We start from the raw sequence: 21,415 nt of genomic DNA, 5'->3' as shown, positions 1-21,415 counted from the left end.
AACTTGGCCCAAATCGGTCCAGATTTGGATATAGCTGCCATATTTACCGATATCTCGATATAAAGTCTTGGCCCCATAAAAGGCGCATTTATAATCGGATTTCACTGAAATTTGATACAGTGACACAGACATCCGAGTCGTATATGGTTCTGATCGGCTGCCATGTAAACCGATCTTAAGATTCGACTTCTTGAGCCTTAAGAATTCGCCTTATGACCCGTTTGCAGATAAAGTTTTGCTTTGTCTTTCAACTGCCGTGATTAGTATGATCAAAATCGGTCTATAGCCTGATATAGCTCCCATATTAACCGATTTGACTTCTTGAGCCTCTGGAGGCTCGGATTGGGCTGAAATTTTAAACGTCGTCTTTTTGAAGTATATCCCATATGATGGAGGGTATATAAGAACAAAACGAACTTTTACTTGTATGACATTATTTATTGGGTTGCCCAAAAAGTAATTGCAGATTTTTTAAAAGAAAGTAAATGCGTTTTAATAAAACTTAGAATGAACTTTAATCAAATATACTTTTTTCACACTTTTTTTCTAAAGTAAGCCAAAAATTAACAGCTGATAACGGACAGAAGAAAGAATGCAATTACAGAGTCACAAGCTGTGAAAAAATTTGTCAACGCCGACTATAGGAAAAATCCGCAATTACTTTTTGGGCAACCAATATAACTTATCCAGCCTAGATGTTTAATTTTTTGTTACCAATTTAAACTTTCAATCAGATTCAATCAATAGTTGTTTTTGCCATTAAATCTTTTCACATTTTACTTATGACAGTGTCATGCGGTCATTCACACTCTGGGAATTGTAATGGCAAATAAATGTTTTTCTAATGCAATATTCCAAATAATTTGCCAACAAATGGCTTCTTGATAGCCACTGCGGTACAATTCCTTGGGGGGAAACTTTTCGCTCCATAACATTGCTTACTCATGGAGAGTCCTTGACCATTCGTCCATTACATGCCTTGGCATGAATACCTTAGCTGAGGCAACATTTGATAATATTTATGCGGATTATAATATATCCCTAATTTTGAGTGTTCTATGGGTCATAAAGCATGAATTTGGCCACTACAACTCAACACCATTGACAATTGGACAGAGGGCTAAAAACTCCAAGAATTTTCGTCTTCAGCAGGATTTAATAGATGAAATTTTCAAGAGAGTTAAACAATGGAATTCGGAGACAGTTTTCTTGATGGAAGGCCAAACCTATTCCAATGGAACCGAAGACATTTATGCATACAGTCATGGCAATCGTGAGAAGTCCATATGGTTTCTGGATGGCTTGGAGGCCTACGAGTAAGTCTTAGAAAAGTGTTAGGATGATTTCACCTTATTCGTTTGTTTGTTCTCTCCTTTACAGCAGCTTTTCCGGTGTTTTACATAATTCCGATATGCACTTTCGTCGTTATGGCTATTTCCTATTGGTCTACACGGGCATGGAGAGGAATCACTTGAAAATTATTCAAGAAATGTTTAATCGCCTATTTGATGCCTATGTGATCAATGTAATTGTGGTCACTCTAATCGACAAATATCCCCTTGTGTATACCTACTTTCCATTTTCCTCAAACTCTTGCTACGTTTGGCAGCCCGAAATAATTGCCTCCTTTAAGGGTACTGAGAGTAAACCAATCTTTTTCAAAGGCGAAAAGCTGTTCCCTAACAAGGTGGAGAATATGCACTCATGCAATTTGGCAGTGGTGACCTGGACTTTTATGCCTTATATGAAGGTCGTGAAAGATGCAAAAAGTGGCAAATTTTTATTTTTGAGTGGCATTGAAGGATGTTTGCTCATGCTGTTGTCGCAACATATGAATTTTAGCATAACTATCAAAGAGCCCAAGTCATTGGATAGAGGAGATGTCTATCCTAATGGTAGTGCAACGGGTGCTGCTGGAATGGTAAGCAGGGCCAATGGGCCTTCAAAAAGAACCCTTTTTATATCCACCATTATGGCATCTATCGTATAGAGTTTATGAAGCATAGGTTAGACTGAAATCTTTCCGTTCCGTTTGTAACACCTCGAAATATTGATGTGAGACCCAACAAAGTATATAAATTCTTGATCCTCATGACATTCCAAGTGGATTTAGTCCGTCCGTCTATATGTCTGTCGAAAGCACGCTAACTTTCGAAGGAGTAAGGCTAGTCAATAGAAATTTTGCAAAAATACTTCCTTATAGTGTAGATAGGTTGGATTGTAAATGGGCCATATCGGTTCATATTTTGATATAGCTGCCTTATAAACCGATCTTGTAACTTGACTTCTTGAACCTCTAGAGGGCGCAATTGTTATACGGTTTTTATGCAATTTAGCTGTCTTATTAATATATCTTGGAACTTGACTTCTTAAGCCTCTAGAGGGCGCAATTGTTATCAGATTTGGATGCAATTTAGCTGTCTTATTAATCAATCTTAGAACTTGACTTCTTGAGCCTCTAGAGGGCGCAATTGTTATCGGATTTGGATGAAATTTCGCATGAAATGTTTTGTTTTGACTTCCAATAACTTGGCCAATTATTGTTCAACAGGGTCGATTACCTAATTTACAAATACAAATTTTGCTCATTAACATTCCATCAAGGAACAGAGGTAACCTTCTTACATGGACTGTCCGATTCAAGTTTAAGCTCAATGATAAGAGCCCTCCTTTTTATAGCCGAGTCCGAACGGCGTGCCGTAGACGATACCTCTTCGGAGAGAAGTTTGATATGGCATAGTTCCCCACAAATGTTGCCAGCATTATAGATTTCGTTTTAAAGTTCTTCACATGTTTACCTCTTTTTGAAGCTCGACCTAGAGTGGAAGGGTTAAAACATACAGCTGCAAATAATTGAACTTTAATTTCTGTTATTTAATTTATTCGAAGAACGGACAGTTTGTCAAAGCAATGGTGAGAAGCACTTTGAGCACTATGTTTTATTCCCCAATAGATGGCGTTGATATTATTGTTAGTGATACTCGCTGTTGATTCCATTCAAATTGTCATCATTTAGTCCATTTCAACAAATTCCCACATTTATCGGACTTAGACTAGAGCGCATATGACATGGGGCGGATTAATATTCGCACCCTCTTTTCTATCGGTTGCCCAAAAAGTAATTGCGGATTTTTTTAAAAGAAAGTAAATGAATTTTTATAAATCTTAAAATGAACTTTAATCAAATATACTTTTTTTACACTTATTTTCTAAAGCAAGCTAAAAGTAACAGCTGATAACTGACAGAAGAAAGAATACAATTACAGAGTCACAAGCTGTGAAAAAATTTGTCAACCCAACTATATGAAAAATCCGCAATTACTTTTTGGGCAACCCAATAGCATAGGTTGAAACCTATCGACCTTAACGAAATGTCCATAGCCTAATTTGAAATATATTTACCTAAAAAAATCTTCACAATTTTGACATAACTGATCACAGCCTATCACACTTAGCTTTCACTTTCACAATGCGGGAAAAATATTTACTCGTCTACATATATGCATGAAAGTGCATTTGTTGCTGTTCCCCTTCTTAGCTTAAGCACAAACCTTGATTATAAGTTCGTAGTCCACTAAACAAATACCTCTCCCGTGATTCCCACACTGTCATGATTGGTCAATTAGCCCATTTGTAGTACTTTTAGGCAGAGCGCAACACCATATTGTTCCGATGGGTCCATTTTCGATTTCGGGCGGTACCTTTGAGGCAATTTTGGGCTTGGGCGCGCTTTTAGTTAGTTGGACCTAATATTTAATATCATATTCGTACTGTACTCCCGAATACCTTTCATTTGGGTCTCATATTGTTCCGATCGGTCTAGTTTTAAACTTGGGTCCTACTTTTGGGTTAAGGGGGAGGGTCCGCTCCCCTTCGGATATTAATAATTTTATTGGTTTAGCCGTTTTTGTGTCTATAAGAAACAATCTTATACACACACAAATAAACAACCAATCAAGCATAACAAGTAAGAGCGTGCTAAGTTCAGCAGGGGCGAATCTTATATACCCTCCACTATTGATCACATTTGTCGAGTTCTATATGCGGTATCTCTTTTTAGACAAACATAGAATATTGAATAAGAACTGTTATGCTATTGGAGCTATATGATTCGGACCATAAATGAATGCTGAACATTGTAGAAGTTATTGTGTAATATTTTAGTTTATTCCGATAAGAATTGCGCCTTGTAGGGGCTCAAGAAGCAAAATCGGGAGATAGGTTTATATGGGAGCTGTATCAAGCTATTGATCGATTCAGACAATATTAGACACGTATGTTCAAGGTCATGAGAGAAACCGTTGTACGAAATTTCGCCCAAACCGAAAGAGAATTGAGCCCTCTAGAGGCTCAAGGAGTCAAGATCCCAGATCGATTTATATGGCAGCTATATCAGGTTCTACACCGATTTAAGGCATACTTAGCACAGTTATTAGAAGTCATTACAAAAAACCTCATGCTAAATTTCAGCCAAATCGAATGAAAAACGCGCCCTCTAGAGGTTTAAGAAGTCAAGATCCAAGATCGGTTTATATGACAGCTATACCAGATTATGAACCGATTTGGCTCATACTTGAAGGTGATACCAAAACACTACGTGCAATATTTCAATAAAATCGGATGAGAAATTCGCCCTCGAAAGGCTCAAGAAGTCAAGACCCAAGATCGGTTTATATGGCAGATATATCAAAACATGGACCGATGTAAACCATATTTAGCGTAGTTGTTGAAAGTGATATCAAAACACTACGTGCAAAATTTCAATAAATTCGGACGAGAAATGGGCCCTCTAAAGGCTCAAGAAGTCAAGACCCAAGATCGGTTTATATGGCAGCTATATCAAAACATAGAACGATTTAAATCATACTTAGCGTAGTTGTTGGAAGTGCTACCAAAACACTATGTACAGAATTGCGCCCTCTAGAGGGTCAAGAAGTCAAGACCAAAGATCGGCAGCTATATCAAAACATGGACCGATATAAACCATATTTAGCGTAGTTGTTGACAGTGATTCTAAAACACTACGTGCAAATAAATTCAATAAATCAAGACTCAAGACCGGTTTATATGGCAGCTATATCAAAACACCTACACTAATAAATTGTCCAACTTTTCAGTCGGCTAGCTTTACTCCTTCGAAAGTAAGCGTGCTTTCCACAGACAGACTGACGGACTGTCGGACGGACACATGGACGGACATAGCCAGATCGACTTAAAATGACATGACGATCAAGAATATATATACTTTATGGGGTCTGAGAAACATATTTCTAGGTGTTACAAACATAATGACGAAATTAGTATACCCCCATCGTATGGTGGAGGGTATAAAAACGATGTCGAAGGGCCTAACACAACTCACTGTCCCAAATTTCTGCGAAATCGGTCAATAAATGCACCGTTTATGGGTTGAAAGCCTTATATCGAGAGATCGGCCTATATGGCAGCTATACCCAAATCTGGACCGATCTGAGCCAAATTGCAGAAAGTTGTGGAAGAGCCTAACGCAACTCTATGTCCCAAATTTCGGCGAAATCGGACAATAAATGGGCTTTTTATGGGACAAAACCTTATATCTAGAGATCGGTTTACATGGCAGTTATACTCAAATCTGGACCGATCTGAGCCAAATTGAAATATAATATTGAAGACCCTAATACAACTCACTGTCCCGAATCGGGCGACATCGAACAATAAATGCGCCTTTTATGGGCCCAAAATCTAAATCTAGCTAATCCAAATCTGAAGCGATCTGAGCCACATTGAAGAAGAACATTAAAGGCACATCGGACAATAAATGCGCCTTTTATGGGCCTAAGACTTTAAATCGAGATATCGGTCTATATGGCCGCTATATCCAAATCTGAACCGATCTGTGCCATATTGCAGAAAGATGTCGAGGGACCTAACCTAACCCACTGTCCCAAGTTTTGGCGACATCGGACAATAAATGCGCCTTTTATGGGCCTATGACCTTAAATCGAGAGATCGTTCTATATGGAAGCTATATCCAAATCTGATCCGATCTGGGCCAAATTGAAGAAGGATATCGACTGGCCTAACACTACTTACTGTACCAAATTTCAGCAAAATCGGATAATAAATGTGGCTTTCATAGGCCTAAGACCCCAAGTCGGCGGATCGGTCTATATGGGGTCTATATCTAACCCACTGTCCCAAGTCTTGGCGACATCGGACAATAAATGCGCCTTTTATGGGCCTAAGATCTTAAATCGAGAGATCGGTCTATTTGGAAGCTATATCCAAATCTGATCCGATCTGGGCCAAATTGAAGAAGGATATCGACCGGCCTAACACAACTCACTGTCCCAAATTTTGGCAACATCAAACAATAAATGGGCCTTTTATGGGCCTAAGACCCTTAATCGGCGGATCGGTCTATATGGGGTCTATATCAAGATATAGTCCGACATAGCCCATCTTCGATTTTAACATGTTTATGGAGATAAAAAGAGTCTGTGCAAAGTTTCAGCTCAATATCTCTGTTTTTAAAGACTGTAGCTTGAATTCAACAGACAGACGGACAGATGGACGGACATGGCTAGATCGTCTTAAAGTTTTACGCTGATCAAGAATATGTACACTTTTTAGGGTCGGAAATGGATATTTCGATGTGTTGCAAATGGAATGACAAAATGAATATACCCCCATCCTTCTGTGGTTGGTATAAAAAAATATAAATAAAAAATATATTGGGTTGCCCAAAAAGTAATTGCGGATTTTTCATATAGTCGGCGTTGACAAATTTTTTCACAGCTTGTGACTCTGTAATTGCATTCTTTCTTCTGTCAGTTATCAGCTGTTACTTTTAGCTTGCTTTAGAAAAAAAGTGTAAAAAAGTATATTTGATTAAAGTTCATTCTAAGTTTTATTAAAAATGCATTTACTTTCTTTTAAAAAATCCGCAATTACTTTTTGGGCAACCCAATACATGGTGGCACATAAAAATTCGTTGCTAACAGCAATTTTTAGATTTTTACCTTTTTTCGCTTTTTTCAGATTTTAAGGAAGGAAGCCAATATCACCATGATTTCATTTCTCTATCATCCGTATCGTGCAAATGTGTTGTCGGCCAGTGTTAGCTACATCAATATTCCCTACTTCTTGGCTGTTTCACCGGGCAGATCTCTGACATCATTTGAGCGTTTGATAAAACCCTTCCATTATATGGTCTGGACATGTTTTAGTACTTCTTTTGCAATAGCCGTAATTTTCATTCTCTATATCCGCCTGTTGGGGCAAACAAAATTTATGAATTTTGTCTTTGGCCCCTTTAACCGGACACCGCTTACAAATCTGGTAATAATTCTTTTGGGAGGAATGAATCATAGTCGTGGTGCTTTGAGAAATTTTGCACGCTACCTACTGGCATTGTGGCTGCTGTATACGATGGTATTGAGGGTAGCCTATTCGGGTCAACTCTTTCGAATTCTCAAAGACGCTAGTCACCATCAAAGTATGAAAAATCTTGGCGAGGTTATAGCTAAAAATTGTACAATTTATGCTTATCCCATAGTGACAAATGTTATACAAATATCGTATCCTGAGGCAAAAACGGCACACTTGGATATCAATAATCGAGCGAATAGTATCTTTGAAAGAATAAGTCAGCCCAAGGAGGGTGACAACATTGTACTTTACCTTTTGGAGTATTCACTGCGTTACTATAATCAGAAAAATCCCAATCGGCGAGTGGTGATTATACGCCAACCCTTGATTATGGGGCAGATTGTGTTCTACATGCCACGCTATTCGTATTTGCAGCCGCAGCTCAATAATTTGATCATTCGAGTTTTAGAGTCGGGTATAATCAAACGATTTGAATCCATGCTGTTTTATGTGGATTGGAAAAGTAAAGGTCATCAGGTGGCACCTTCTCAACTTACCATGCCATTGTTAAGGGGTGTCTTTTTTGTCTATGCGTTTTGCCTTGGCATAAGCTTTGCCATATTTCTGTTGGAGTTGCGTAGCCAAAATTCGGAAAGGTTACGAAAGTTGATTGATTTTTTGAATATGTAGAAATGATAATAATTGTCTCGACATTGTCGAAAGACATACTACATATATGGAGGAAAATGCTGGCCATGGAAATTAAAATGTATTTAACTTATATTAAACCTTAGCGTTATTGGTAAAAATAAATCGTATATACATCTTATATATAACAAGTAAAAGCGTGCTAAGTTCGGCCGGGCCGAATCTTATATACCCTCCACCATGGATCGCATTTGTCGAGTTCTTTTCCTGGCATCTCTTCTTAGGCAAAAAAGGATATAAGAAAACAGTTGCTCTGCTATTAAAACGATATCAAGATATGGTCCGGTTCGGACCACAATTGAATTATATATTGGAGACCTGTGTAAAATTTCAGGCAATTCGTATAAGAATTGCGCCCATTGGGGCTTACGAAGTAAAATAGAGAGAACGATTTATATGGGATCTGTATCGGGCTATAGACCGATTCAGACCATAATAAACACGTTTGTTGATGGTCATGAGAGGATCCGTCGTACAAAATTTCAGGCATATCGGATAATAATTGCGACCTCTAGGGGTCAAGAAGTCAAGATCCCAGATCGGTTTATATGGCAGCTATATCAGGTTATGAACCGATTTGAACCTTATTTGACACAGTTGTTGAAAGTAAAAATAAAATGCGTCATGCAAAATTTCAGCCAAATCGGATAGGAATTGCGCCCTCTAGAAGCTCAAGAAGTCAAATCCCCAGATCTGTTTATATGACAGCTATATCAGGTTATGAACCGATTTGAACCATACTTGGCACAGTAGTTGAATATCATAACGAAACACCTTGTGCAAAATTTCATTCAAATCGGATAAGAATTGTGCCCTCTAGAGGCTCAAGAAGTCAAGACCCAAGATCGGTTTATATGGCAGCTATATCAGGTTATGGACCGATTGGAACCATACTTGGCATAGTTGTTGGGTATCATAACAAAACACGTCGTGCGAAATTCCATTCCATTCGGATAAGAATTGCGCACTCTAGAGGCTCAAGAAGTCAAGACCCAAGATCGGTTTATATGGCAGCTATATCAGGTTATGGACCGATTTGAACCATACTTGGCACAGTTGTTGGATATCATAACAAAACACGTCGTGCAAAATTTCATTCCAATCGGATAAGAATTGCGCACTCTAGAGGCTCAAGAAGTCAAGACCCAAGATCGGTTTATATGGCAGCTATATCAAAACATGGACCGATATGGCCCATTTACAATACCAACCGACCTACACTAATAAGAAGTATTTTTGCAAAATTTCAAGCGGCTAGCTTTACTCCATCGGAAGTTAGCGTGCTTTCGACAGACGGACGGACGGACGGACGGACAGACGGACGGACATGGCTAGATCGACATAAAATGTCACGACGATCAGGAATATATATACTTTATGGGGTCTCAGACGAATATTTCGAGTAGTTACAAACAGAATTACGAAATTAGTATACCCCCCATCTTATGGTGGAGGGTATAAAAATCAATTTGTGTTTGTTTGTTTGTATGTTTGTGTGTTCCTTATAGACTCAGAAACGGCTAAACCGATTTTTTGAAATTTTCACAGATGGTGCATAATGATCCCGTAGTGAAAATAGGGTACTACATTTTTTGATATCTGAAGGGGGGGCGGACCCTCCCCCTTATCCTAATTTTCAGAAACGCTAGATCTCGGAAATAGGTGGTGCGATTTAAGCGAAATTTTGTGTGCTCCCATATAGTACCCTAAAAATAAAAATTTGGTATCCAAATTTCGGATAGGGTCCAAGGGGGGCTCCCCACCCTAAAACCTACCAAACGTATATTTAGACCAATCCCGACAATATGGGACTCAAATGGAAGGTATTTAGGATAAGAACACGTACCTGATATCCAAATATCGGACCAAGTTTAGGGGGACCACCCCAAGCCCCAAAACTCTCCTAAATCGGACATATTTACCTACCATGGCAATATGGGACTCAAATGAAAGGTATTTGCGAGTAGAATACGAATCTGATATCCAAATGTGGGACCACGTTTTTGGGGGTCCACCCCTTTCCCAAAACACCCCCCAAACTGGACTTATTTACTGACCATGGGAATATGGGGCTTAAATAAAAGGTACTTGAATGAAGAATACGAATCTGATATCCAAATATGGGACCAAGTATTTGGGGGGCCGCCTCTCCCCAAAAACATCCCCCAAAGGGGACAAATTTACGACCATAGCAATATGGGGCTCAAATGAAAGGTCTTTGGGAGTAAAGCACAAATCCTATATCGATATTCGGAAAAAGTGTCAATAGGGCCACCCCAGCCCCACAACACCACCGAAATAGTATTTCGTGACTATTGCAATATGAGGCTCAAATAAGAGGGCTTTTAGAGTGGAACACGAATCCGATATATATTTTCAAGGCCAACTCACTGAGTTGCCGCCCATCCCCCAAGCCGGTCATGTTTGGCGACTATGGAAATATGGGGCTCAAATTAAAGGTATTTGGGAGTAGACCACGTATCTGATATCAACATTTGGGGCCAACTGTCTACGGGACGTCCCACCACCATGACAACCCCCAAATAGGACTTATTTGCTCACCAATACAATTTGGGTCTTAAAGAGACTGGAACTAAATATTTATAGTTTTTACGGCCAATACCCCAAACCGGACATATTTGCTGACTTTTGCAATAAGGAGTTTAAATGAGATTAGAAAACGAATTTAATATCCAATTTTGAGGGCAATGGCAATATGGGGTTCAAATAAATGGTATATAGGTATATGAGAATAGAGCACGTTGCTGATATAGGTTCCAGACTTAGTATTTGGTGGACCACCCCAATCCCCAAAACACCCCTAAATCGGCCATATATACCAACCATGACAATGTGGAGCTTAAATGAAAGGTATTGGGGGGTAGAGCAAGAATTGATACCCATTTTCGGGACCAATTTTCTGGGGGTCTACCCCTTTCCCAAAATTCCCCACAAACAGCAATTTTTTACTAGGTCAGATGTCGGTGTAGGTACAGTAACCCACTGTTGCAAATTTCAGCAAAATCGGGTAGTAAATAAAGCTTTTATGGTCTTCAGTCCCTTTATCGGTAGATCGGTCTATATCGAAGCTATATCCAAATATAGTCCGATCTAAACCATATTTAGGTCAGTTGTCGGCAAATCTCAAACTACTTACTGTTTCAAATTTCATCAAAATCGGATGAAAGTTTTTATGGGCATTAGACCCTTTATCGGTAGATCGGTCTATATAGCAGCTATATCCAAATATGGTCCGATTTGGCCTATTCAAGAACTTAACCTGCGTGCATTAAAAAGACGTATCTGTGCCAAATTTCAGCTCAATATCTCAATTTTTGAAGGTTCTAGAGCGATTAGAACAGACGGACGGACAGACACACGGACACCGTTAAATCGTCTTAGAATTTAACGACTACAGTGAGTTGTGTTAGGCCCTTTGACATCTTCCGTCAATTTTGCCCAGATCAGTGTAGATTTGGATATATCTGCCATATAGACCGATCCTCCGATTTAGGGTCTTTGGCCCATAAAAGCCACATTTATTATCCGATTTGGCTGAAATTTGGGACAGTGAGTTGTGTAGGTCCCTTAGGTATCCTTCGTCAATTTGACCCTGATGGAATCAGATTTGGATATAGCTGCTATATAGACCAATCCTCCAATTTAGGGTCTTAGGCCCATAATGGCACATTTATTATCCGATTTTGCTGAAATTTGGGACAGTGAGTTGTGTAAGACCCTTAGACATCCTTCGTCAATTTGTCCCTCATGGGATCAAATTTGGATATAGCTGCTATATAGACCGATCCTCCAATTTAGGGCCTTAGGCCAATAAAACCTTCTAAAATGGCCTTTTAAGGCCATATCGTAGATTCATTCCGTAAAGAGCTTATTCTGATTCGGCTTAACCATATCCGTCTGTTGGCCTATCTTTTCTGTACCGTTTGTCTTTCTGTCGTTTTTCTTAAACTTAAAGGTTACCGCTATTTAGAAGGTTACCGCTGTTTACGGCAGTATACAGAAGAAGTTTACCCCTGTTCCTTAGTGGAATGGTCATGGTCAAAATTTGCAATTTGCAATATAATTATACTACTAGATCCATCTATATGTCTGTTCGGCTACTCTTTGGGACAGCCCACCCTCTATGGTTTTTGAGCTTTCTACTCTTCCCGCCCTAATAGTTCTCACAACCTTTTAACTTAGGCCTTTGCTCATTTTCAGCCTTCTTTGTCCTTGGCGCCTTTATTGTGTTTAATAAATCAAATAGAAACAAAACTCTGTATTTAGTGCTCATTTAAAGATAGCAGCAAAATTACAAAACCAAAATCAACAAAAAAGGAGCTTGTTTATTTTTCAAGGTAAATATGTGTTTTGGCAATGCCATACAATATCGTGTCCATTGATGTTTAGTTGCTACAGTGTTATTACCATCAAATTATTCAAATGCCAAATGATGAACATGCAACAATCAGGGTGCATCGAAGCAAATTTTTTCGCCAGTCAACAATTGATAGCCAGGCTTAACAGACTAAAGTTTTAACAGAGGAGCAAAAATCTTAAAAAATTAAACATTTATAGTCTAAAGAGTGAAACAATTTGTATGCTGTATAAATGATTGCCACTTCTACCATATAATGCATGCCATGAGTCCATTAATGGAATATACTTTGGAAAGTGTCCATCCAGTGGATAGTCTACGGCTAATTTTGTCAATCGTTTGGATTATAAAAAACGATTTTGCCAATCATACTATATCGCCAGTTACATTGGGCCAATATGCCATAAGTAGCTCGGGTCGTCGCTATCAGGGTGACTTGATTGATGAAGTGCTGGGTAGAGTCCAAACCGACAATGCCATTATCCGATATCAGGTGGAAGGTGAACACTATCCCAAAGATATGACAGAGGAAAATATGACCGATGACGAATTGTGGGAGAGATTTTACCATACATATGCTAACCGCGAGAAATCCATATGGTTTTTGGATAGCATGGAAGCATTCAAGTAAGTATGAATTCTTTAACGGGAGTTGGTCTATGTGTGGTCAATCTCAAGAGAAGACCAAAGCTATATTCTTTTCTTCTATCGCTTGCCATGACCATGGCATTAAATCGTCATGGGAGACTTTATTGCAAGAATACGAAAGGAGAATATTTTTGGACCAACTATCAAGAAATGTAGAGTGGAGTAGCTTTTATTGCAAGCATAAGAAGAATATCTTAGAACCAATCATCAGGAAATATAGTCTCCACAAGATAATATCCAATATCCGTATGAAGGGCTTAAGGCCAAAATAGAATGAGCGCGTTGAGCTATGTATTTGAGTGTCACGTTGCAAAAATGCAACTCTGCACACAAATCCCACAAAAGCGACGCCATAAAGTCAAACAAGTAAAAGGCGTTAAGTTAGGCCGGGCCGAACTTTGGATACCCACCACCTCGGGTATATATGTAAACCACATTTCATCAAAATCCAAATTGCATACCTTATGTCCCATAGCAGTTATATCGAAATATGATCCGATTTGGACCAAATAATAATAAGTACAAGTTATTGCTCAATTTTGTACAACAATATAATTGGTCTTTTAGTAGCTATATATATAAAAATAAACCGATTTGAACCATACACGACGCGGATGTTGGAAAGCCTAATATAAAGCACTGTGTCAAATTTCAGTGAAATCGGTTAATAAATGCGCCTTTTATGGGGCCAAGACTTGAAATCGAGATATCGGTCTATATGGCAGGTATATCCAAATCTGGACCGATTTTGGCCAAGTTGCAGAAAAATGTCGAAGAGCCTAACATAACACACTGTCCCAAATTTCGGCGAAATCGGACAATAAATGAGCCTTTTATGGGGCCAAGACTTGAAATCGAGATATCGGTCTATATGGCAGCTATATTCAAATCTGCACCGATCTGGGCCAAATTGATGAAAGACGACGAAAAGCCCAACGCGACTCACTGTCTAAAATTTCAGCAAAATCGGATAATAAATGCTCCTTTTATGGCCCCACAACCTAAAACCGAGAGATCGGTCTATATGACAGCTATGTCCAAATCTGGACCGATCTAGGCCAAATTGACGAAGAACGTCGAAGAGCCTAACTCAACTGACTGTCTTAAATTTCAGCAAAATCGGATAATAAATGTGGCTTTTATGGGCCTAAGACCCTAAATCGGAAGATCGGTCTATATGGCAGCTATAACCAAATTTGGACCGATCTGAGCCAAATTGACGACTGATGTCGAAGGGCCTAACACAACTCACTGTCCCAAATATCAGCAAAATAGGATAATAAATGTTGCTTTTATGGGCCTAAGACACTAAATCAGAGGATCGGTCTATATGGCAGCTATATCCAAATCTGAACCGATCTGAGCCAAATTGACGAAGGATGTCGAAGGACGTAACACAACTCACTGTTGCAATTTTCAGCAAAATCGGATAATAAATGTGACTTTTATGGGCTTAAGACCCCAAATCGGAGGATCGGTCTATATAGCAGCTATATCCAAACCTGGACTGATCTGAGTGAAATTGAAGAAGGATGTCGAAGGGCGTAACACAACTCACTGTCCCAAATTTCAGCAAAATCAGATAATAAATGTAGCTTTTATGGGCCTAGACCCTAAATCGATAGATCAGTCTATATGGCAGCTATATCCCAACCTGGACCGATCTGAGCCAAACTAACAAATGATGTCGAAGGGCCTAACACAACTCTTTGTCCAAAATGTTGGCAAAATCGGACAATAAATGCGCCTTTTATGGCCCCAAAACCTAAAACCGAGAGATCGGTCTATATGGCAGCTATATCCAAATCTGGACCGATCTGGGCCAAACTAACGAAGAATGTCGAAGGACCTAACTCAACTCACTGTCTTAAATTTCAGCAAAATCGGATAATAAATATGACTTTTATGGGCCTAAGACCCTAAATCGGCGGATCGGTCTATAGGGCAGCTATATCCAAACCTGGACCGATCTGGGCCAAACTAACGAAGGATATTGAAGGACCTAACACAATTCACTGTCCCAAATATCAGCAAAATCGGATAATAAATGTGGCTTTTATGGCCCTAAGACACTAAATCAGAGGATCGGTCTATATGGCAGCTATATCCAAATCTGAACCGATCTGAGCCAAATTGACGAAGGATGTCGAAGGACGTAACACAACACACTGTCGCAATTTTCAGCAAAATCGGATAATAAATGTGACTTTTATGGGCTTAAGACCCTTAATCGGCTGATCGGTCTATATAGAAGCTATATCCAAACCTGGACTGATCTGGGCCAAACTAACGAATGATGTCTAGGGGTCGAACACAACTCACTGTCCCAATTTTTAGCAATTTCGGATAATAAATGTGGCTTTTATGGCCCTAAGACACTAAATCAGAGGATCGGTCTATATGGCAGCTATATCCAAATCTGAACCGATCTGAGCCAAATTGACGAAGGATGTCGAAGGACGTAACACAACTCACTGTTGCAATTTTCAGCAAAATCGGATAATAAATGTGACTTTTATGGGCTTAAGACCCCAAATCGGAGGATCGGTCTATATAGCAGCTATATCCAAACCTGGACTGATCTGAGTGAAATTGAAGAAGGATGTCGAAGGGCGTAACACAACTCACTGTCCCAAATTTCAGCAAAATCAGATAATAAATGTAGCTTTTATGGGCCTAGACCCTAAATCGATAGATCAGTCTATATGGCAGCTATATCCCAACCTGGACCGATCTGAGCCAAACTAACAAATGATGTCGAAGGGCCTAACACAACTCTTTGTCCAAAATGTTGGCAAAATCGGACAATAAATGCGCCTTTTATGGCCCCAAAACCTAAAACCGAGAGATCGGTCTATATGGCAGCTATATCCAAACCTGGACCGATCTGGGCCAAACTAACGAATGATGTCGAGGAGTCTAGCACAACTCACTGTCTTAAATTTCAGCAAAATCGGATAATAAATGTGACTTTTATGGGCTTAAGACCCTAAATCGGTAGATCGGTCTATATGGCAGCTATATCCCAACCTGGACCGATCTGGGCCAAACTAACAAATGATGTCGAAGGGCCTAACACAACTCTTTGTCTAAAATGTTGGCAAAATCGGACAATAAATGCGCCTTTTATGGCCCCAAAACCTAAAACCGAGAGATCGGTCTATATGGCAGCTATATCCAAATCTGGACCGATCTGGGCCAAACTAACGAAGAATGTCGAAGGACCTAACTCAACTCACTGTCTTAAATTTCAGCAAAATCGGATAATAAATATGACTTTTATGGGCCTAAGACCCTAAATCGGCGGATCGGTCTATAGGGCAGCTATATCCAAACCTGGACCGATCTGGGCCAAACTAACGAAGGATATTGAAGGACCTAACACAACTCACTGTCCCAAATATCAGCAAAATCGGATAATAAATGTGGCTTTTATGGCCCTAAGACACTAAATCAGAGGATCGGTCTATATGGCAGCTATATCCAAATCTGAACCGATCTGAGCCAAATTGACGAAGGATGTCGAAGGACGTAACACAACACACTGTCGCAATTTTCAGCAAAATCGGATAATAAATGTGACTTTTATGGGCTTAAGACCCTTAATCGGCTGATCGGTCTATATAGAAGCTATATCCAAACCTGGACTGATCTGGGCCAAACTAACGAATGATGTCTAGGGGTCGAACACAACTCACTGTCCCAATTTTTAGCAATTTCGGATAATAAATGTGGCTTTTATTGGCCTAAGATCATAAATCGGCGGATCGGTCTATATGGAAGTCATTCTTCAATTTCAAGTCAATTGCAGCCAAATCGTATAATAATTGCGCCCTCTAGCGGCCCAAGAAATCAAGATCAGAGATCGGCTTATATGGGAGCTGTATCTTATAGACCGGTTTGAACCATATTTGTCACAGCTGTTGGTAGTCAAAACAAAAGACGTCATGCAAATTTCAGCCAAATCGATTAATAATTGCGCCCTCTAGCGGCTCAAGAAGTCAAGAGTCGAGATCGGTTTATATGGGAGCTATTTCAGGTTATAGACCGATTTGAACCATACTTGGCACAATTGTTGGCAGCCAATTACTTCTTGCAAATTTTCAGCTAAATCGATTAGTAATTGCGCCCTCTAGCGGCTCAAGAAGTCAAGATCTCAGATCAGTTTATATGGCTGCTATGTTAGGTTATGGACCGATTTGAACCATACTCAACACTGGTATTGGAAGCCATAACAAAACATTTTGGGTAAAAATTCAGCCAAATCGGATAAGAATTGCTCCCTCCAGAGGCTCAAGAAATCAAGCTCCGGAATCGATTTACATATCACCAATATAAAAACATAGACCGATATGGCCTATTATGGCCTACACCAATAGGAAGTAAATATTTGTGCAAAATTTCATGTTTCAATGAATAAAGTCCAACTAAAGTTATAGGCCAATGATCAGGTACTACCTCTTTTTGAGTCCGAACGGCGTGCTGCTTAACCACATTTCTCCATAGATGAGTCTTAAATGGCTGATAACACCACACATGTGGCCAGCATTTATGAGAGGAACACCACCACTGAAAACTTTTTCTGAGGCTCTACCCGGGATTTGAACCTTGGCGTTTCTATGGTTTGACCAAATCAACATCTGAACGACTAAGGCGAAGATATTTGATGGCGACGAGTCATTATTTTGCATCATTTCGTATATCCGTTGTGATTCCAAATTTTTTTTTTTTTCAAAATGATGCACCATTTTCTTTAATTTTCCAAAAATCCAAGTTGGTGCCTTTTTACTCTTTTTTACAAAATTTGTTACGGTTTTTGCTGGTAAATTGTTGGCATCACTGGTCAAGGGTGGGGTTGCCCGGGCAGAATCCTCAATTGGGCAACAACCAACTAGTGGTGCACACAAAAACAAAGGTGGTTTCAAAACCTTCAAGAAAAGCGGGAAAGTTAGACCCTGAAGAAGAAAGGGAAAGTGTGACCACGCATATGCTGCGCCGGAGCTTCAGCCCAAACTCTCTCAAGTGTCCACTCATCGAGTGCTTAGTATTGGTCATTCGTGTCTAGGATTTTATTGCGTTGCTCGTTGAAACAAATTCGTCTTATCAACGTGTCTGGGTAGATTCGTTCGCCGCTGTTTGCAGGCCACGCTTTCGATCGATGAGCTTACCGTCCACATAACCAAGGCCTTGAGAGCGCCATACTTTTCAAATATATCCTTAGTCTACAGTCTACACAGAGCACTACAGTCTACACAGACCACTGACTTACCATACCATACACTAGTCCAGGCTGCCCCAACCCCAAAACTCCTCTAAACAGATATATTCGGCGTTCCTATCAATATGGGACTCAAATGAAAAGTATTTGGCATTAAAAAAATTATGTCCAAGTAATAGGAGGTCGGTCGCCCCACTCCCCAAATGGGCATATTAGCCGACCACAAATGACAATAAAATTTGCATTCAAGTCCAGGTGGCGCTTTTCCTCCTACAAATACGTCAAATAGGTTAATTGACCCATTATGATAATATGGGACTCAAATGAAAAGTATTTGAGAGTATAAAACGAATTTGATATCCAATTTTGGAGCCAAGTGTTTGGGGGAATATGAAGTTATGGCCCGGCACCCAAACGATGCGGAATATGCCATCCCCAGAGAGGGCTTTAATCCCCTTCTTACACTTCTTGGTGACTGTAAGAATGCAAAGAAAGAATCAAATTCGTTCTTTGTTGATTTGAGCTCCAACTGGCCATAGTCAGATATGAAATTCAGTTTAGGGGGTGTTTAAGGGCGTCACCCCCTAAACTGAATTTCATATCTGACTATGGCCAGTTGGAGCTCAAATCAACTCAAATCAATCAATTTGGGGGTAAAGAACGAATTTGATTCTTTCTTTGCATTCTTACAGTGGGACATTCCGCATCGTTTGGGTGCCGGGCTATAACAGAGTAAGGGGTGATGAAAGGGCAGATGATTTGGTGGTGAAAGCGTCAATGAGCTTGGATAACCCGAAACCTTTCGGGTCGACGCAGTCCGTTACCTAGCGTCACCAAAAACAAAGCATGGTTTCCCTTGTTGTAGTCTGGTGCCTTGGGAGTCGCCCTAAACCCACCAAATGGATATATAGACCAATCACGACAATTCAGCCTCATTGGCGGACATATGTTACAATGGCACGAATTCGATGTTCACATTCAGGGCGAAGTGTCCCCACCCTTAAAAGATTTAAGAGAGTTAAAGAAGGCGCAGCGGAGCGGGCCCGGTTCGGCTATATGCAATAATGTTGTCATTTGTCAACTGTAGTTATTATAGTTTGAACATATTTGCTCGCTAAGGTCCATCAAAATTGGTAGCTCCCACATTCTACTTATAGGCTAGGTGTAGGGTATTATACAGTCGTTACCGCCCGACTTTTGCCCCAACTTACTGGTCTCAATTTGTTGTTATATATAAGATTGTAAAATTTTCTCCATTCACAGAAAATTGGAAAGGGATTTGCTTGATCCCAAATTTCACTATCATCGCAATGGATATTTCCTGCTGATCTATACGGGTACTGAAGCTGAACGTTTGGCCAATTTGAAGGAGATATTTCGCCGACTTTTCAATATATATGTCATAAATGTACAGGTTATGCTGATGATGGGCAATGCACCATTTTTGTACACCTATTTCCCATTTACGCCCAACCATTGTCATTCTTCGCAACCGGAGTTCTTTGCCTCCTTCGAAGGGATTCGATTCGATAATGTGGGAAATTTTACTTTGAACCGAAAGCTATTTCCGGTGAAAGTAACCAACATGCATGGCTGCGATGTGAAAATTGCAACATGGACGTTCATGCCGTATATGAGCGTGCATAAAGATCCTCAAACAAATGAGTATCGTTTAGGTGGCATTGAGGGAACCCTGATTGGACTGCTATCGAATCTCATGAATTTTACTATTATCGTAACGGCGCCAGATCCTAAGGAGTGGGGGGATATTTATCCAAATAAGACAGCAACGGGAGCAATAAAAATGGTAAATGATATGGACATTGCAGCTAAGGCTTTTCAAAATGCGAATTTTCTTTCTTGAATTTTCAGATAATCGAGGAAGAAGTCAACATTACCGTGTTGTCCTACACACACAACAAAGTTAGTGGCATTGCCATGTCGCCCAGCCTTAGTTACCTTAGCCTGCCCTTCTATCTGGCCATTCCCGCTGGCAGTCCCATGAGCCCTTTAGAGCGTCTTATGAAACCCTTTCACCTTGTCACCTGGATTTGTCTTGGTTTCATTTTTCTATCTGGGACTGTGCTCATCTACTACATTCGCTACATGGGCAAGTCGCAACACATGGACTTTGTCTATGGGCGTGGCAATCGCATACCTTTTACTAATTTTATTGCCACTCTATTTGGTGGGCCCGTGTATGGCAAGGTGCCCTATAGGAATTTTGCTCGTTTCATTTTGGTTGTATGGATTTGGAATACAACTGTCCTGCGTACAGCCTACACCAGTGTTCTGTTTACAATTCTGCAGGATTCCAATGTTCGCAGCTGCATGACCAGCTTCAAGGATGTGGTAGAGCGCAACTATACCATTTACACATTTCCCGAACTATTACAGATACTTGAGATGCTCGATCCCAAACCCAAGACACGGTTGATAGAGGGCGCGAATCGTGTTTCTGAGATGTTTGCAAAAATTAGCGATCCAAATGATAATGATAAAGTGGCAATGTGCAATTTGGAATACACCATACGTTGGTACAATCAATTGCATCCCCATCGTAGGGTCCAGATACTGCAACAGCCGTTATTGACCGCTCCCATTGTTTTCTTCATGCCACGTCATTCGTATGTGCGTTTCCAGCTGAATGAGTTGATTTCGAAAATATTGGAGGCAGGTATTATGCAACGCTATGCGTCTATGTATCTGTACACGACTTTGGGCACACGGGCACAAGGTGAGCCATCACCGCTATCATTCAAATTACTTTTGGGCATATTTGTCGTCTATGCTGTCCTCATTATATTGGCGTTCTTCGCATTCATATCGGAGTTGTGTACTCGTAAATCTGTGCGAATTCGAAACATTGTTAATTTCGTGGATATGTGAATTATTGCAAATTTTAATATTCAGAAAATAAAGAAATTGAAATCAATGGCAAGTATTTTGATATTCTGAGGTGATTGTGTATTTTATAGTAAGGGGAAAACATGTTGGACTGGTTGCCCAAAAAGTAATTGCGGATTTTTTAAAAGAAAGTAAATGCATTTTTAATAACACTTAGAATGAACTTTAATCAAATATACTTTTATATACCCACCACCGAAGGATGG

General features: G+C 39.9%; 2 protein-coding genes across 2 annotated transcripts; both read left to right on the top strand.

The window, feature by feature from the left end:
• The first annotated feature begins 984 nt into the window (after positions 1-984).
• LOC106085018 (uncharacterized) lies at positions 985-8,040 on the top strand. Its single transcript, XM_013249017.2, has 3 exons — positions 985-1,316; positions 1,381-1,921; positions 7,021-8,040. The coding sequence occupies exons 1-3, from the start codon at positions 985-987 to the stop codon at positions 8,038-8,040; spliced, it is 1,893 nt and encodes a 630-aa protein (XP_013104471.2).
• A 4,652-nt stretch (positions 8,041-12,692) lies between these two features.
• LOC106085017 (uncharacterized) lies at positions 12,693-21,191 on the top strand. The gene is made up of 3 exons (XM_013249016.2): positions 12,693-13,063; positions 19,566-20,109; positions 20,175-21,191. The coding sequence occupies exons 1-3, from the start codon at positions 12,693-12,695 to the stop codon at positions 21,189-21,191; spliced, it is 1,932 nt and encodes a 643-aa protein (XP_013104470.2).
• The last annotated feature ends 224 nt before the right edge of the window (positions 21,192-21,415 follow it).

This window comes from Stomoxys calcitrans, chromosome 4 (assembly GCF_963082655.1).
Source record: "Stomoxys calcitrans chromosome 4, idStoCalc2.1, whole genome shotgun sequence".
NCBI classification, from domain to species: Eukaryota; Metazoa; Arthropoda; class Insecta; order Diptera; family Muscidae; genus Stomoxys; species Stomoxys calcitrans.
The sequence above is the reverse complement of the archived record's forward strand: the minus strand, read 5'-3'. Positions and strand labels throughout refer to the sequence as shown.

Excerpts from the sequence above, each read along its gene's own strand:
- LOC106085017 (XM_013249016.2), top strand. The coding sequence starts at position 12,693 with ATGCATGCCATGAGTCCATTAATGGAATATACTTTGGAAAGTGTCCAT. Across the intron at positions 13,064-19,565 it reads GATAGCATGGAAGCATTCAA|AAAATTGGAAAGGGATTTGC; the intron begins GTAAGTATGAAT and ends CTCCATTCACAG. Across the intron at positions 20,110-20,174 it reads CAACGGGAGCAATAAAAATG|ATAATCGAGGAAGAAGTCAA; the intron begins GTAAATGATATG and ends TTGAATTTTCAG.
- LOC106085018 (XM_013249017.2), top strand. The coding sequence starts at position 985 with ATGAATACCTTAGCTGAGGCAACATTTGATAATATTTATGCGGATTAT. Across the intron at positions 1,317-1,380 it reads GATGGCTTGGAGGCCTACGA|CAGCTTTTCCGGTGTTTTAC; the intron begins GTAAGTCTTAGA and ends TCTCCTTTACAG. Across the intron at positions 1,922-7,020 it reads CAACGGGTGCTGCTGGAATG|ATTTTAAGGAAGGAAGCCAA; the intron begins GTAAGCAGGGCC and ends CGCTTTTTTCAG.